Here is a 17868-nt window from a genome sequence, read left to right as displayed (position 1 = left end):
TTAGTCACATTTTCTCCAGTGTAAACTATCCCAACTTGACCCGCCATGTTGTTCTTCTCTGGACTGTCTCTATTTCAGTAATCCCTTTTGAGCAATGGAGAATAAATCGGAACTGCACACTTAAAACGAGGAGTTACAAGTTATTTGCAAAGAGAAAGAATTACCCAAAAACTTGTTTGCCCTTGCAGCTGCTGACTGGCATTGCTTGCTACAGACAAGCTGATTATTAGCTAAATTTATTAACCCTTGGCCCCTCTCCATCAATAATTTGCCTATACACATTTAGGGTTTAATTGGCTTGCATATTTTATTCCCAGGTGCATACATTTACATTTATTAACACTCAGTTCTGTTTGCCATTTTTGTCTAGATCGTGCTGCAAGAATGCTACATCCTGGATAGAAATAATTGGCCTGGATAGTTTTGTGTCCTCTGTTTAGAAGACCCCTAGGGGCAAATTCACTAAGGCGCAAAGCGCCGCACGCTAGCGTTAATTCGCTAGCGTTTGGCATTTTCGCTACTGCGCAAATTCACTAACGAACGCTGGCGTAGTTTCGCTTGTGTTACTTCGCAACCTTACGCCAGGCGAATCTTCGCTAGCGACGAAACTACGCAAATTCACTAACTTGCGCAGTGTAGCGAACGCTACCTTTTACGCTAGACTTCCTTCGCCACCTCAGACCTGGCGAGGCGCAATAGAGTAGATAGGGATTGTTTCAAAAAAAGTCAAAATTTTTTCTAAGTCCCAAAAAACGCTGGCGTGTTTTCTACACGATGGCTGACAGGCTGAAAAAGATCGAAAATTTTTTGGGGCTCCCCTTCCTCCCCCCTACATTTCCTGACTCATGGCAACTTACCTAGACAGTGGGCACATGTGTAGGGCAAAATAACATTTTTATTGCCTGATTTGAAGGTTTTCTAGGCATTTGTAGTGCAGATACGTGTTCCTCCATTGAAATTTGAATTTCGCGCCGTATGCAAATTAGCCTTCGCTAGCGCAACTTTTTTTAAAGGAAAATGCAACTCATTTAAAGGAAATGTCAAGCCGGTTTTGACTTTTACCAAGCCTGTGTAGCCTACTTAAGCCCCAATCGAACTGCATTATTTTTACTTGGAAAAACGCTCTACCTTCCCTGCACCGATGCATTGTTTGCCTCCCAGCGCCTTCATTAACCCAGTGGCCATTTTTTCATGCTTGCGCTCTTTCTATTAGCAATGCGCATGTGCCAATACTCTGACTCCTTCTGACTTGCTAACTTGCTAATAACTTACATACAGTAGTTATCCTGGTTGGCAGTGTAATAGTTAATGTCTCCGCTCTCTTGCTCTGCTCCCTGCAGTCAGCACGAAGAAATACAGTGGTGTGAAAAACTATTTGCCCCCTTCCTGATTTCTTATTCTTTTGCATGTTTGTCACACTTAAATGTTTCTGCTCATCAAAAACCGTTAACTATTAGTCAAAGATAACATAATTGAACACAAAATGCAGTTTTTAAATGAAGGTTTACGTTATTAAGGGAGAAAAAAAACTCCAAATCTACATGGGCCTGTGTGAAAAAGTGATTGCCCCCCTTGTTAAAAAATAACTTAACTGTGGTTTATCACACCTGAGTTCAATTTCAAAGGTTATAAAGCCATTTCTAAAGCTTTGGGACTCCAGCGAACCACAGTGAGAGCCATTATCCACAAATGGCAAAAACATGGAACAGTGGTGAACCTTCCCAGGAGTGGCCGGCCGACCAAAATTACCCCAAGAGCGCAGAGACAACTCATCCGAGAGGCCACAAAAGACCCCAGGACAACATCTAAAGAACTGCAGGCCTCACTTGCCTCAATTAAGGTCAGTGTTCACGACTCCACCATAAGAAAGAGACTGGGCAAAAACGGCCTGCATGGCAGATTTCTAAGGCGCAAACCACTTTTAAGCAAAAAGAACATTAAGGCTCGTCTCAATTTTGCTAAAAAAACATCTCAATGATTGCCAAGACTTTTGGGAAAATACCTTGTGGACCGACAAGACAAAAGTTGAACTTTTTGGAAGGTGCGCGTCCCGTTACATCTGGCGTAAAAGTAACACAGCATTTCAGAAAAAGAACATCATACCAACAGTAAAATATGGTGGTGGTAGTGTGATGGTCTGGGGTTGTTTTGCTGCTTCAGGACCTGGAAGACTTGCTGTGATAGATGGAACCATGAATTCTACTGTCTACCAAAAAATCCTGAAGGAGAATGTCCGGCCATCTGTTCGTCAACTCAAGCTGAAGCGATCTTGGGTGCTGCAGCAGGACAATGACCCAAAACACACCAGCAAATCCACCTCTGAATGGCTGAAGAAAAACAAAATGAAGACTTTGGAGTGGCCTAGTCAAAGTCCTGACCTGAATCCTACTGATATGTTGTGGCATGACCTTAAAAAGGCGGTTCATGCTAGAAAACCCTCAAATAAAGCTGAATTACAACAATTCTGCAAAGATGAGTGGGCCAAAATTCCTCCAGAGCGCTGTAAAAGACTTGTTGCAAGTTATCGCAAACGCTTGATTGCAGTTATTGCTGCTAAGGGTGGCCCAACCAGTTATTAGGTTCAGGGGGCAATTACTTTTTCACACAGGTTTGGATTTCTTTTCTCCCTAAATAATAAAAACCCTCATTTAAAAACTGCATTTTGTGTTTACTTGTGTTATCTTTGACTAATAGTTAAATGTGTTTGATGATCAGAAACATTTTGTGTGACAAACATGCAAAAGAATAAGAAATCAGGAAGGGGGCAAATAGTTTTTCACACCACTGTATGTGCTAGAAGCGGGGGGAGCAGAGAGCTAAAGCTTGGCAGAATACAGTCACTAGCAACCGCCAATGCTATTTTTTGATTGGCGGAATGAAGACACAGAGGTCACTCATGATGCGGCTGGATGGCTTTGCCGAGGCCGATTCAACTAAACTGCGCATGTGCTAGATTAGTTTAGACAAGTGCGCATGTGCGTCTCGCCAGACTACAGCTTGCATTCCGAAGGGAGGGGGGAGAGAGGCAGATAGTGCAGGACAGCAGCAGGCAGCCAAAATCAACAGAGCTGCTAAACGGATCACTTTCCAAGGGCTGCAATACTAGGTATGTAAAACATGTAACAAGGCATATCGCTTATAAGATTTTTGTTGTAGGAGTTGACATGTCCTTTAAGAGCGAGAGAGAGAGAACAATAAATTATGAAGTCTGTATTAACAGCCCCATTCTCTTAGCTATTTGTTTTGACTATTTTGGCTTGAAGATAAACAAAAGTCCATTTTGTGCAGAGGAATTACCTGTGCACTGGTTATCTAATTACCGTATATACTCGTGTATAAGCCGACCCGTGTATAAGCTGAGGTACCTAATTTTACCTACAAAAACTGGGAAAACTTATTGACTCGCGTATAAGCCTAGGGTGAGAAATGCAGCAGCTACTGGTAAGTTTCAATAATCATGTCACGCCTCCACACACCATGCCTACTTACACATTTAGAGAGTACATGAGTAACAGTTACACTGATAGTATCTGGCAGCTGCATGGATCTCATGTTCCCTGGGAAATATTGTGACTGACGAGTGACAACAGTAACATTCAAACACATCACACTTTGTTGTGTCACTCCCTGTTCTGTATAGTACAAAGTGATATTATTAGAATAAGGACAAAAGGGGCTATTTTGCACAGATCAGATGACAGAATGTCTCACACACAGAATGTCACACACACACAGAGTAGGTCACAGTGAGCCCACACAAACACAAAGAGGGTGACAGACAAAAGACCACAGTAGGAATCACACACAGACACAAAAGAGAGGGGGGGGCAGACTATATGCAGCCTACAGACAGTCCATGCTGTTTATGATGATCACATACATGTCAGGCTGCAGAAGTGCGAGGCGCTCCCCCCGCAGTCAGTGGTAGCGTCTGTCCGTGTGTCCCACTCTGCCCTGTCCTGCGCCTTCTAAGCTGCTGCTGCCGGTCTTGCCTCACTCTCTCCTCTGTTGTCCCTCAGCTCTGCCGCCCGCTGTCTGGCTCATCCCCACGGACTCTCCCAGCCGCACACAGCCGGGCTCAGACCTCTCTCTCTCTCTATGGCGCCCTCCCTGACTCTCTCCTCCTCTGACACCACTAGCAGCAGCACGCCTTGCAGGGAGCGCGCACCGCGGGCACACACACTCCCTAGCCTGGGAGTCAGGGGCGGCAGCCAGGCAGCAGTCAGCAAGAGAGGGAAGGCGCAGGCGCAGCCATCAGCACGGAAGAGGTAATTTTTTTTAACTGACCCGCGTATAAGCCGAGGCAGCATTTTTCAGCTTATTTTGGGAGCTGAAAAACCCGGCTTATACGCGAGTATATACGGTATCTATGTCACAAGAGCCAAACACGGAGTATATTTTCCTGTTTGCCTTGCTAAGCTAAAAAATCATAGGTTTGTTTGTTTTTTTATTGTTTTTTTTTTAACAATAGGCAAAAATTATGTTGAGCACAAACCCTATTCTTGTGTTGAACAAGGGAATGTACTGCACCTTTCACCTGTCTTTGCCTGTCCTATGTGCTGTGAGCTTAGTCTAGTATCAAATATTAACCAAAAAGTGGTCTGACATTATATAAGCATTACATTTCATATGCCCTCTTTTACAATTTCACAGTTCAATATCAACGCTTAAATTTTTTTTGTTAAACTTTGAATCTCCAGGTAACACCTTCCAGTATGCACTGTTTTTTTCCGCTAGTACATTGTACATCTTTTGAAGTTTCTTTTACAATTTCACAGTTCAATATCAACGCTTAAATTTTTTTTGTTAAACTTTGAATCTCCAGGTAACACCTTCCAGTATGCACTGTTTTTTTCCGCTAGTACATTGTACATCTTTTGAAGCAATGGTTTAATCCAGTAAGGAGCCTGTGCTCTGCAGAGTCAAGATAGGAGTAAAACGGTTAAAAAAAACCCAAAAAAACATAGATTTTTTCCATGCAGTTGTTAGTAATTAATACTGTGGTTATAAATCAATGGCTTTTATTTCCTGACTGAATAGATTTTTAACTTCAAGCTTCACCAGTTCTCAAGTCCATTCATCAGATTAATGTATTCATTTATCCAGTAAAGGGTATAGATTTAATTTCACGTTGTCTTGTTTTTTTTAGTTGCTAACAAAGGTAAACATTATACTGCTCTTCACTGTCCACATCCATTTACAATGTTTTGAAAGCTTGCTATGATTAGCTTATTTAGTTTGTGACATATGATGGTTACATTACTTTTTTTTTTACATTTAAACAGATATGTACCAAAGGTAAAATCCATATATTCAAATACTTGAACATTGAAGCCTGCAAGAATGCCCCCGATATTCCTGATTATGACCGGAGAACACTTGGTTTTAGCACTTGGTAAGATATTACGTTGATTCATATGTTCTAGGGATGCACCGAATGCAGGATTCGGTTCAGGATTCGGCCTTTTTCAGCAGGATTCGGCCGAATCCTTCTGCCTGGCCAATCCGAATCCTAATTTGCATATGCAAATTATGGACGGGGAAGGAAATCGCGTGACTTTTTCTCACAAAACAAGGAAGTAAAAAATGATTTCCCCTTCCCACCCCTAATTTGCATATGCAAATTAGGATTCAGTTCGGTATTCGGCCGAATCTTTCGCGAAGGATTTGGGAGTTCGGCCAAATCCAAAATATTGGATTCGGTGCATCCCTAATATGTTCTAATAGTCAAGTGCTGCCCAGGGCCAGGCTACAGACTTACATCACTGCTGCATATGTTGCGTTATAGTTTATGTTCTTAAGTACTGATATTACGTTCTTATTTTGATTTTGTTTTACACGCTATTGATTCATCATTTGTTGCCCTCTGAAGCTACATAGACTAAAATATTTTACAAAGGTAGTGTGATGATGTCTCCAGGCAACCAGCCATCGGCTAATCCTGAAAATATTCAAAGTAAGTTTTATTTGGCCTGGCTGTGGTTTTCCAGTTGTCACTGCAGCATAGTTGCATAGTGGCTGCTGCATCACTCAATAGAAAAGAGCGTAAGCAGAGCACTTTTAACTCCAATGTAGAGAGATTTTCTTTCTTTGTAGAACTTTTATGTCATTCCTGCTTCTTTTCATGGAGCAATGCAAATATCAAGTTTGCACAAGGTCTATAACCCACTGAGCCATTCAGCAGGTATAATTTATTTGCAACCTGTTTCAAAGCATACACATTTGGTTTGTATTGGTTACTAGATTATTAGCATTGCTGCTTTTTTAGGTAAGATTACCTAAGAGAATTTGAGGTTTAGTAAATAATCCCCTAAATGCCATATACTTTAGTAAACCTATGCACATTGGGCATGAAACTGTTCAGTACACCCCTGGCATTCATAGTTTATCTTGGTGCCTAATGATAATGGGAGATTAGTTGCTGCCTTTTGGTAGTTTGTAGTAGAAAGAAATATTTATCCATTTTGTATTCCAGAAAATGTGTACTTTCCAGAATTATATATAACTTTCTGGGGTATTCGCACCTTTTTATGAAATATAAATTGGTTTATTAGTATGCTCTCTTGACTGCAAACAGTTTAGTCATGCAGTTTCACAGTGGGTAATCTAAAAGGCATAACTGTTTTTGGAATCAGATTGTTAGCATTCCCTTAACAATTTTCCTCTTGTATAATAGACTGCTTCTGCCATCATTCAATTACTTACAACAAAAGTTAGTTGTAATAGGAACTAGTTTTTTCCTTTCTTTTTAAATCCCAAAGACCATTTACCTGTAAACAAATCACTTGCAACAGTGAAGGTATTGTGATATTTGCCCATGGTTTTCATGCACAAATAGATCATAAAGTAGGTGTCCTTCTCATTACAGCCGTGATGATGTCTATACTGGACGCCGGTATGGTGCTCTGGACTCTGGTTTTAACAGTGTGGATAGTGGCGACAAGAGGTGGTCTGGCAATGAGGTAAAAACTTTGTTTAAAAAAAAACAAAACAAAAAAAAAACTGTAGCTCTAATATGTGTAATAGGTGTAACCACCAGAAAATTACAGGTGGTTGACGAATAAGGGATCTTTCAATAATTTCCATGCCTTAAGTCTGCTAAAATACATTTAAACGTCAAGTACAAAGTATTGTTAGTACAGAGAAGAATGAAATAATTTGTATTGGTTTATTTGCTTAAAATGGACTCAATAGGAGATGATCATCCCCTACTTAGCAGCTTTCTGAGTAATGGGTTTCCCTATAATGGATCCCTTACTCCCATATTGCTGTAAGATGTGGTGATTTTGTGAATTTTAAAACACACAATATGCCAGTCATTACTGTTCAGTTGAACTGAATCTGAACCCTTACGCTAAACTACAAGGGAGCTTTTGTCGGAAAGTATCACCTATGTGTTAACTCCATCCCTCTAGGTGTAGGACACGACCACCCAACCATATATAGTTTGAGCACACACAAACATACATTTTTTTAAGATAGATATCTCGTTCAAATCTGAGGTGTTTATTTTTTTATTTCAATCTTATTTTTCATAAAGCCAACTGATGAGTTCTCAGAACTAACTGTAAGAAACAGCGATGCAGGCAGAGAGCAGCGACTTCGGAGAGAACATCATCTGCAAGAGAGTAGGAGCAACTCTGTTATTCCCAACGGTGGTGGTAAGGCCTATCTAACAGTGTAAAGTTATAAGAGAGGCTGGTTAGTTGCAAACCAGTATGGTAACTGTATTTTCTCTTTAAATAGTGGAACATGATTTAGATCAAATAGATTATATAGATAGCTCTGCTGCAGAAGAGGAGGAGGAGGACAATAGGCTATCCAGAGGAAATAGTCTGAGCTCACAATTTATCTCTTACATAGAGGAGAGACGAATTTCCAATGAGGTGAGATTATTTGTGAATGCAATTCTGTTTGTCACATTGCAATTTATTGTATTTTTCCATGCTGGAATAGGTTAATTTTGACATGTTATGCTTTTTATAGGGATCTCCTGTGAAAAAATCATCAGTGAAAGATATGAGAACAGCTGATGGAAAGATCATTTTACATCGAACCAGGTTAGTGGCATCTATTAATCTATATCCACTATTATCAAATAATTAAAGGACTTCGGCTTCTTCAGGGAGTTTGCCATGTCAGGCATTGAATAACCTACATGACTTCTACCAAAGTGTTAAAATGTTGTCTTCTTTGACAGAGAAAGAGAAGATCTAAGAAGACCAGAATCCTTAAGCATTTTGCACCACAAAGAAAGGCAACTGTCACCACGAATGCAAAATGAAAGGTGTCCATATAGATTTAGCTCTTTTGTTACTAGTCAATTCATACTGTAAAGACACTGTTATAACTGTATATTTATTCTTTTTCAGGCAACCTCTGGATGCTAGTCACTTGCTTTCCACAACACCCAACTCCAGCCAAGTAAGTACTGTATCTGTGTTCATAAAAAGTAAACCGTTATTTGGACTGCATTTCATTTATATTGATGCTGTTGTTGCCAAAGGTAGACTTGTATCTTTTCGCTATTTGGTCCCTTAGATATATTCTAGACATGTTGTGCTTATTTCAGAATATTTTGGACAGCTGGGCAATATGGAACAGAAAATTTAATGTTGGGGTTCATTCATTGCATTGCAGCTCCAAAACGGTTGTCTATTTAGGAACCTTCAGTAATATTCCACCTGTACAAAGATATGAAAAAGCATGATTTACATTTGTTGTAAACTTCAATGGACAAAATAGCCACACAAATACCACTATCTCATTTATAGAAGGGAGGTTGCCATTACTAATTCATCACACTGCTGCAAAGTCTCTACATTATTTATCTTAAATGTGCAATCTTGCTTTGGGTTGTTTTTAAAAATAAACTTAATTGAAAGAGAAGATGCCCTTAATACTACTTTATTGCTTCGGTAGACAGAGAGGTCTGATTCAATCAGTACAGCTTTGTAATAACAGAAAGTCGTTTTTAAAAATATAATGTTTAAATGAATTTCCCACTTATTCCTTTTAGTTTTTGTAACAATTATTACGTAGTTCTCCATTTTAGTATTGCATAAGGTGGAGTCCTGCACAGGTCCATGTTTTTAAAACCCAGACTTGCGACCTAAATTTTCCCCTGCTTTGATTGATGGCCTGACCCGCAACTGCCCTATTCACAACCCAATATGCTACCAGCAGCTATTGCTGCAAACCAGTGACATCATCAAATGTGGGCTGGGGCAAAAATAGTGTTAAAAAGTTTAAAAAAAAAAATGTTCAAAAGTGTAGAGTTTGCCACATTTAAAGGGATACTGTCATGGGAAAACATGTTTTTTTCAAAACACATCAGTTAATAGTGCTGCTCCAGCAGAATTCTGCACTGAAATCCATTTTTTAAAAGAGCAAACCGATTTCTGCACTGATATCCATTTCTCAAAAGAGCAAACAGATTTTTTTATATTCAATTTTGAAATCTGACATGGGACTAGACATATTGTCAATTTCCCAGCTACCTCTAGTCATGGGACTTGTGCTCTCAATCACTCTTTACTGCTGTACTGCAAGTTGAAGTGATATCACCCCAGCAGCCTAACAACAGAACAATGGGAAGGTAACGAGATAGCAACTCCCTAACATAAGATAAAAGCTCCATGGAAGATCTAAGAACAGCACTAAATAGTAAAAGCTAAGTCCCACCGAGACTGATTCATTTACATTAAGTAGGAGAAATAACAGCTTGCCAGAAAGTATTTCCATTCTTAAGTACAGGCACAAGACTGGGGCAGCTGGGAAACTGACAAAATGTTGGAGCAGCACTATTAAATGATGTGTTTTGGAAAAAAACATGTTTTTCCATGACAGTATCCCTTTAAGATCCATAACCCGCATCTATACCTGGTCTCTGAGCTACTGTGTAGTAGTCTGTATCAAGTATTAGTATTAAGTACTAATCAGCCTTATATTGTGACATTTCTCAGCAGAAAAGAAGACTGGGAGCTACTGGGGCATCTTCAGCTGCACATATCTTTACAGCTTAAGGGCTGTGGTTGCCTTGGGCTGGTATAGAAGCCCAAAACATAATGTTCAACATTTCTACCCTATTTCTTTAGTTAGGCTTTAGTTCTACTTTAACAGAAAAAAACTCAATCTGTAATAATGTCACTGGGAAAAGCAAGCAAACTTATTTTCCTTCACCAAAAACAACTACAAACAGAAAACCCAAGTGGCAGCCATTAGTTCTGTTCTGATACCAATTAAAAGTTTAACTCTTTGGCTTGTTACAGGTAACACAAGCAGACACAGATCTACAACGCAAGAGAGTTTTGCTAGAAAGCACTAGGAGAGAGGCACAAATAGCAGCTCAGCGATATGAAGAAGAGAGAATAAGAAGGGGGTTATCACAGACTGATTCTTTGCTTGGCTCCTTAAAAGTAGGTTTCCCTTATAATCCCTAAATTTGAAAGGAAATCTAAACCATTAAATGAAAATAGTTATTTTTGTCTTTGGGAGTCTAACACTGCACAAGGCTTAGTTTTAGAAGGGTGGTGGTAGATGGGAGATTAGTCGCCCAGCCTGAGGCAGCTTAGGTCGACTTCGGAAATCCAAATCGATCCCACCGGAGATTCATATTCTTGCCAAAGAGATGGCAATTCTGGGAGATTAGTCACTCTCAGTAAAGGAGATTAGTCGCTGGGTGACTAATCTCCCCGTCTGCCACCACCCTTAGCAGGGTGAGGAGTTATAGAGCTGGTAGTCTCGCTCTGGCCATTTATCTCTTTTGCCTACATGGTATTAAAATATTACAAAATTACTAAAATAAGAATTATAAAAATAATTACCCTCATTTAACATATCCATACTTAAATATACTATACTTCACAGACTGAAATCAAGGTTCAACAAGACACTGATTACAAGTAATGCTACTATGCAGAGAAGTAAAAGATTTTTTATATTATGAGTTAGGGACCACCGTATGGGGTTTAGCTTGCCGTGTAATGGTGGCTTATCAACTTTATGATCATAACTTTGGAAACACATGCACTTGCATTTATACAGAATTGCTTATGAGACAGGGGACCAGGGAATGTGCATTAAAAAGTAGCCCTTCCATTGTACTTAAATATACTTTAACTTAGCCTTTTGAGTGCTCCCACAACCCCCCTTTTTGTATATACTATACTATATCCCTTTAAAAGGCAAAGTTCTACAGCTATTACTTTGCTGACTCCTTATCTTGCACACACCCAGATGGTGTATCCTTTTACATAGTAACATCAAGAGTGTTCTGTGGTACTGAACTACATAATATTGTTGCATTTTATACATGTGTTAGTAGTAATAATGATAAAGATATTACCCACTGACCCTTTCCTTCCAGCTACCTTGACTAGTACTTCTTCCGCAATATGGCATATTAACCAATTCTTTGATACTGTGATAACATTTTTGTTAATTATTTATACAGAGTATATCCCTGAGCCCTGAGAGAAAGAGCATCCTCAACAATCAGGTGAGATTAAGTCCCAAATATGTATTCAAGTGGCGTAAAATTTGACATTTATCTTAAAATTACATGGTCTTCTAAATACTTCCCAACCTTAGCAATGGTCGACACAAATACACTTTTAACTTCTGTAAATGGTTCTGTTTTGTATTTACAAATTTAATTTATTGTGTCTAGGCAAGAGTAACTGCCTTTATGCTATTAGTTTTGCAAATTAAGGTGGTTAAGAGGCTAATAGGTGATAAGCACTTAATGTAATGGCCATGTTTTTTTTTTGTTTTTTTTTTAATATGTCTTTATTGAAATTTTATAAAAAATCAAAAAAACAAACACAAAGGAATTCGGAATTACGAAAAGAAAAAAAAAAAGACGGACAAATCCATCATTAATAGATTTCAAACGTACAATACACAACAGCATTTTCCTCATACATATCATTGAAAGGGAAAAGAAAAACAATTAAGAATACCTTGTTCTTAATATCTGATTTATGTGGTGGCTCCTGGGGGGCGTTCGTGGCGGTTGGTCCTGAGAGCGTAGGAGATCTTGAATATACCGGTCTGTGTCTTGGACATTAGCATTATCCAGTAATAGTTCCGTATCATACCACGTAGTGTATCTAAATGCATATATCGTTAAATGTCTAGTATGAATTGGGAGTGATTGAATGTAACTCATCCATGTCGAAAAAATTTATCAGTAAATTGTTCTTTGTTTGTAGTGGATTCCACCCAATCCATGTGAAATATATGGTGTAGCTTTTGTTTGACCAGAGATAGGGGGGGTGCAGATGGAGAAAGCCAATGGTGCAATATGGTTTTCCGGGTTGCAGCCATTAACCTTTCTGCCAGCTGCCTTTCAGAGTGCGAAAGCTTCAGGTGTGGAGGAGGTATCCCAAAAATTGCCCATGTTAGCGTAAAAACGTTTACTCGTTGAGTCAGAGACTTCCAGTATATCTGAACTTCTCCCCATAATTGCTGAATGATAGGGCAGAGCCAAAGACAGTGCACAAGGTCAGCCCGGGGTTGATGACATCTCAGACAATTATCCGAATTTAGAGTACCCATGTGATGCCGCCTAAGAGGAGTAAGATAAGAGCCATGCAATACCTGTAAAGCCATTTCTTGATACTTGCTAACAGAAATTGCTTGCATTGTTTTTGCATGATACTGAAGTATTTGGGAGGCCTCTGTTTGTGGGATCACAGAAGTCCATCTGAGTAAAGATCTGTCCTGTGCTTCAGTCGACAGAGCAGTCCTAATAAAGCGGTAAATCTGGGAGATGGTTCTGATTGTGTTACATCTGGGCCACAGTAGATTTACTGGGTTATCTTTATCTGTCGTGGAAAGACGCCTCAACACTTTCGTGGCTTAGTGGACAATTTGGTTCAGTAGCAGATAGTCATTCGCCAGGAATGGGAATTTCTGGAGAAGCTTGTCTTTGGGCAATACAGTGAAAGTGTCATTGACAATATCTCTAACAATTTTCAGATTTCGGTTATGCCATTCAGGGCCGGACTGGGAGTAAAAAGCAGCCCGGGCAAAAAAAATCAAAAAAAAAAATCAAAGCAGCCCACATGTAAACACACAATGGTTTTGTACTCATCCACACATATAATGTATAACGTACCCTAAAACTCATAACAGATGGCACAAAGGCATTTCCGAGTATAATACCCCAGAACTCATAGGAAGATGGCACAAAAACAATTCCGTGTATATCAGTCCTATTTTTTTGATAGTTAAAAATCAGAATGGCTTTTTAAGGGAAGAAAAGGGTGAATGGTGTCACAGTGGGAAAACAGAGGAAAGCCAGCCAAATCCTTGCAACAGTTTTGATAAGGGAATGTTGGGGAACTGAACATAGTAAAGTAACAAACACCATAAGGCAGAAGAAATTAAGGGGGATTTGTATCCAGCATTCATCTGCACTGATTGTTGGGGGGACGGGGAGAATGGGAATCTGCAAATTAGGGAAGTACCATCCTGCCTTTTGGTCTGTTACACAGTTAGATCAGGTTGAAAAAAGACAAAGTCCATCACGTCCAACCCCTCCAAATGAAAACCCAGCCCCATACACACACCCCTCCCTATTTTCACATAAATGATCTATACCCATATCTATACTAACTATAGAGCTTAGTATTACAATAGCCTTTGTATTATGTCTGTCCAAGAAATCATCCAAGTCCCTCTTATAGTCATTAACTGAATCAGCATCACAACATCACCCGGCAGTGCATTCCCCAACCTCACTGTCCTGACTGTGATGAACCCCCTACTCTGTTCCTTTAAATGAAACTTCTTTTCCTCTAGTCTGAAGGGGAGGCCTCTGGTACGGTGATTCTCTTTATGGGTAAAAAGGTCCCCTGCTATTTGTCTATAATGTCCTCTAATGTACTTGTAAAGTCTAATCATGTCCCCTCGCAAGCGCCTTTTTCCAGAGAAAACAACCCCAACCTTGTAAGTCTCCCCTCATAATTTAACTTTTCTCTCCCACTAACCAGTTTAGTTGCACTTAGTCTCTGCACTCTCTCCAGCTCATTTATAAAACCCCGTACCCCCCTCCCTCCAGGCTAATTGCCCCCCGGGGAAATGCCCAATACTTTATACTTACCCCTCTGCACAGATTCAGGCAGTGGACTTCACGGCATCCATCTTCCAGGTCTTCTTCTAGCGATTCGGCAATTTCCGTTGAATTTGGCGCATGCGCAGTTGTCCAAACCGGCAAACGGCTCCAACTGCACATGGGCCTAAAATGCGGGTTTCCCACTCAACTTACAGAGGACCCGAAAGATGGATGCCATGAAGTCCGCTGCCAGAATCTGCACCGAGGGGTAAGTATAAAGTATGGGACATTTCCCCCGGGGGGGCAGTTAGCCTGGGGGAGGAGGGAGGGAGGTCTACGTGGGGTGGGGGGTAAAGGGTTTTTTGCAAATGGGTTGAATTCTCCTTTAAGGACTGGAGTCTAAAACTGCCCCCATACTCCAGATGAGGCCTCACCAGGGACCTATAAAGAGACACAATTATGTTTCATCCCTTGAGTTAATGCCCTTTTTTATACAAGAACTTTATTTGCTTTAGTAGCCACAGAATGACACTGCCCAGAATTAGACAACTTGTTATCTACAAAAACCCCCAAGAGCCTTCTCATTTAAGGAAACTCCCAACACACTGCCATTTAGTGTATAACTTGTGTTTATATTATTGTTGCCAAAGTGCATAACCTGCATTTATCAACATTGAACCTCATTTTCCAGTTTGCTGCCCAGTTTTCCAACTTAGACAAATCACAAAGTGGCAGCATCCTGCATGGAACCTATAGTTCTGCCCAATTACAAAACCCAACAGCACACCCTGGCCTCTCATGCCAAAATTGGTCCGGTGCTCAGTAAAAAAGGGGGAATTGGCACCCTCAGCAATACGTGATAAAAAGAAAATTACCGGCAGTCAGGACTCCATGCAAGCGGGCCAGGCACTGCGTGTTTATTAAACGTAATGTTTCAGGGGGCGTACCCCTTCGTCAGTCTAACAAATGGGTACGCCCCTGAAATGTTACGTTTAATAAACACGCAAGGCATGGCCCGCTTGCATGGAGTCCTGAGTGCCGGTAATTTTCTTCTTATCAATTATAATGAAGTTGTCCCTATCTCAAGTGACTCTAGACAGCACAGGTGACTGTCAAGTGACTGACCCGGGAGGACAAGCAACCCCAAGACAGCTGGGGGGGAGAAGGGGTCAGGCGACCCCCCCCAAACACACACACACACAGAGCTCAGTAAACTGGCAGTTGTAGAATAAGGAAACAGAAAAGGGCAGCCATGGAAGCAGACTAATAATCCTCAGCCCAGTCTATAACACACAAATGATACATTCCAGCTGAAATCCCTGTAATTCTCATGTGCAGGTCAGTCCCCCCACTTCATTCCTTGACCCCCCCCATATTCCTTCTGCCCAGAGACTGCCCTATTACCAACATCCAGACCAATGACAAACACCACATTACACAGTCAGGGGCCTTTGTATTTCATGTTAGCACAACTCACTAAAACATCTTTCTGCAGCTGTGCTGTCTCCTGTACTTCTCCTAACAATCGGCTCTCAGCTGACAGGCTGCAAACAGCATACGGTGCACTGTGGTGCTCACTCTGCAATCCACTGATCATGTCTGCTGTTTGTACTGCAGCCTGCTAGCCGAGAGCCGATTGTTAGGAGACGCACAGGAGACAGCACAGCTGCAGAAAGATCCGTGTCACTGCTCCACAAAGTCAGTACTAAGGGCTGGGGGAAGGGAACTTGGTGGGGTTTCTAAGAGTAGTGAAAGTTACAAGTCCCCGACAATAAGATCAGGAGCGGCCCACTTAATAAAAAACAGAGCGGCCCCACGGGCATTTGCCCGTTTAGACAGATTATCAGTCCGGGCCTGATGCCATTCCACTAGAGTGTTATTATTTTTCCCCATCGGAAATGTCGGATTATCGAGCCAGGACAGATAAATGGAGTAACAAGCGCCTCACTGAATGCCATGTTCTATAAGTGTCTATAAATAAGGGGTGTTCACGCATATCTTGTGGAATATCCCTTAATGGAGTGTGCAAAAGAAAGTTAAGGGAGAGACCTCCTGTCAGGAGCTGATCAAGCTCTGTTGAGGCATATGTGTCCCTATTATACATCCAGTCCCCAGCGAAACGTAGTAATGCTGCCTCATTATATTCCCGAATATTTGGAAAGTTAACCCCACCCAAGGCTTTGGTCTGTTGCAATTTGAATAGACTCATCCTCGGACGTTTCTGTTTCCAGATAAAAGTCCGCAACATTTTAAGTAGCCTTTTGTAGTCGGATGGTTTTATGCTGTAAGGTAGCATTTGTAGTTGATAGAGTAATTTAGGAAATAAAATCATTTTTATTAGATGAATTCTCCCCAAAAAGGTTAGGTTTAGTGAGTCCCATTTATTTAGATCTTGTTGAATGTTATCAATAGTATGTCTAATATTGAGTGAGTAAAGCTCTGTATGTTTTTTCGGCAGTTTAATACCCAGATATGTTATGTAGGATTGTGCCCTCTTAAAAGGGAATTCGGTATTCCCAAGTGTTGTAGTCCCCGGGCCACCAAGTTCTAACGCTTCAGACTTATTGAGATTGATCCGAAAGCCTGCAAAAGTACTGAATATCCGTATGGTATCTAGGATCGTAGCCAGTTCTGTGTGAGGGCGATGAATAAACAGCAAAATATCATCCGCAAAGGCTGTTATTTTATGTCTAATATGTCCAAGTGGTATGCCTGCAAATGTTTCATTTAAAAGAAGATGTTTTATAAGGGGGTCCAACGCAATGTTGAATAGTAGAGGCGAAAGAGGGCAGCCCTGTCTAGTCCCTCGTTGAATGTCGAATGATTCTGAATTGTAGCCATTAACTGTTACAAAAGTCTGAGGAGCATCATACAAGGTTTTGAATAGGTTAAGCATATGAATTCCAAAATGTTGGAATTTTAAGAGCCTACGAATGTGTGCATGGGAGATCCTATCAAAGGCCTTATCAGCATTTAAGTTTAGGAGCAATCCCTGTCTTCTTTTTTCTAGGTTACACTGATAGATTGTGGCGATAGCTTGTCTGATAGCCCGAACCGGATGCCTATCCCTAAGGAAGCCCATCTGATTAGAGGTAAGTATACGGGGAAGAATGTTTTGCAACCTAGTAGCCATAATTTTCGTCATAATTTTGAGGTCTTGATTTAATAATGATATTGGTCGATACGAAGATGGGTCAGTAGGGTCTTTGCCTTCCTTATGTAGCAAAATAATTCTGGCATCGGCCGCCTTGTCCCATAATGGGGTACCTTGTAATACACCATTGTATAGAGACGTAAGTAAAGGAGTCGTTTCTGGCAACAATAATTTATAAAATTCCACCCCCAATCCATCAGGACCTGGGGATTTGCCGTTTTTAAGTTTTGTGACCGTCATTGAGACTTCTGCTTCAGTTATAGGTGCATCTAAGATTTCCCTATCCTGGACCGTAAGTTTATTCAGATGGGCTTCCTGAAGAAATTTGAGACCGGGCTCAGGAGAATCAGGAACTCTTTGGTAAAGTGTTTTGAAATGTGCTGTCATCAATGTGGCAATGTCAGACGTATCACGTGCCCAGCCAGTGGGTGTTTTAAGTTTCTGAATAAAAGTAGACCCTTGTTGGCTCTTGACTATATTAGCTAATAATTTACCTGATCTGTTTCCCCAGCGATAGAATCTGTTTGCCGTATGGCTTAATTTATGTTGCATTTGCTCTGTCAATAAAGTGTTAAAAAGAGCCTTCGTTTCTGCGTATTTTTTTTTTGCAGTAAGTGAATTAGTAAGTTTGAAGGATTTATAAGCATGGGTG

At 40.6% G+C, this 17868-nt stretch overlaps 1 protein-coding gene and 1 long non-coding RNA gene across 2 annotated transcripts in view; both read left to right on the top strand.

Moving 5' to 3' along the window:
* LOC121393924 (DISP complex protein LRCH3-like) overlaps positions 1-17868 on the top strand; it is a 73430-nt gene that overhangs the window by 40639 nt on the left and 14923 nt on the right. The window contains exons 6-14 of the mRNA XM_041563773.1: positions 5286-5395; positions 6869-6962; positions 7541-7661; positions 7747-7886; positions 7987-8060; positions 8201-8287; positions 8373-8424; positions 10272-10418; positions 11456-11500. Coding sequence (XP_041419707.1) covers positions 5286-5395; positions 6869-6962; positions 7541-7661; positions 7747-7886; positions 7987-8060; positions 8201-8287; positions 8373-8424; positions 10272-10418; positions 11456-11500 — 870 coding nt within the window. The remainder of the gene's footprint in view (positions 1-5285; positions 5396-6868; positions 6963-7540; positions 7662-7746; positions 7887-7986; positions 8061-8200; positions 8288-8372; positions 8425-10271; positions 10419-11455; positions 11501-17868) is intronic.
* On the top strand, positions 15419-17496 carry LOC121393774. The gene is made up of 3 exons (XR_005961336.1): positions 15419-15760; positions 17073-17154; positions 17474-17496. It is a non-coding gene; the product is annotated as an uncharacterized LOC121393774 (long non-coding RNA).

The sequence above is a fragment of the Xenopus laevis genome, chromosome 5L (genome assembly GCF_017654675.1).
Source record: "Xenopus laevis strain J_2021 chromosome 5L, Xenopus_laevis_v10.1, whole genome shotgun sequence".
Taxonomy (NCBI): Eukaryota; Metazoa; Chordata; class Amphibia; order Anura; family Pipidae; genus Xenopus; species Xenopus laevis.
The sequence above is the reverse complement of the archived record's forward strand: the minus strand, read 5'-3'. Positions and strand labels throughout refer to the sequence as shown.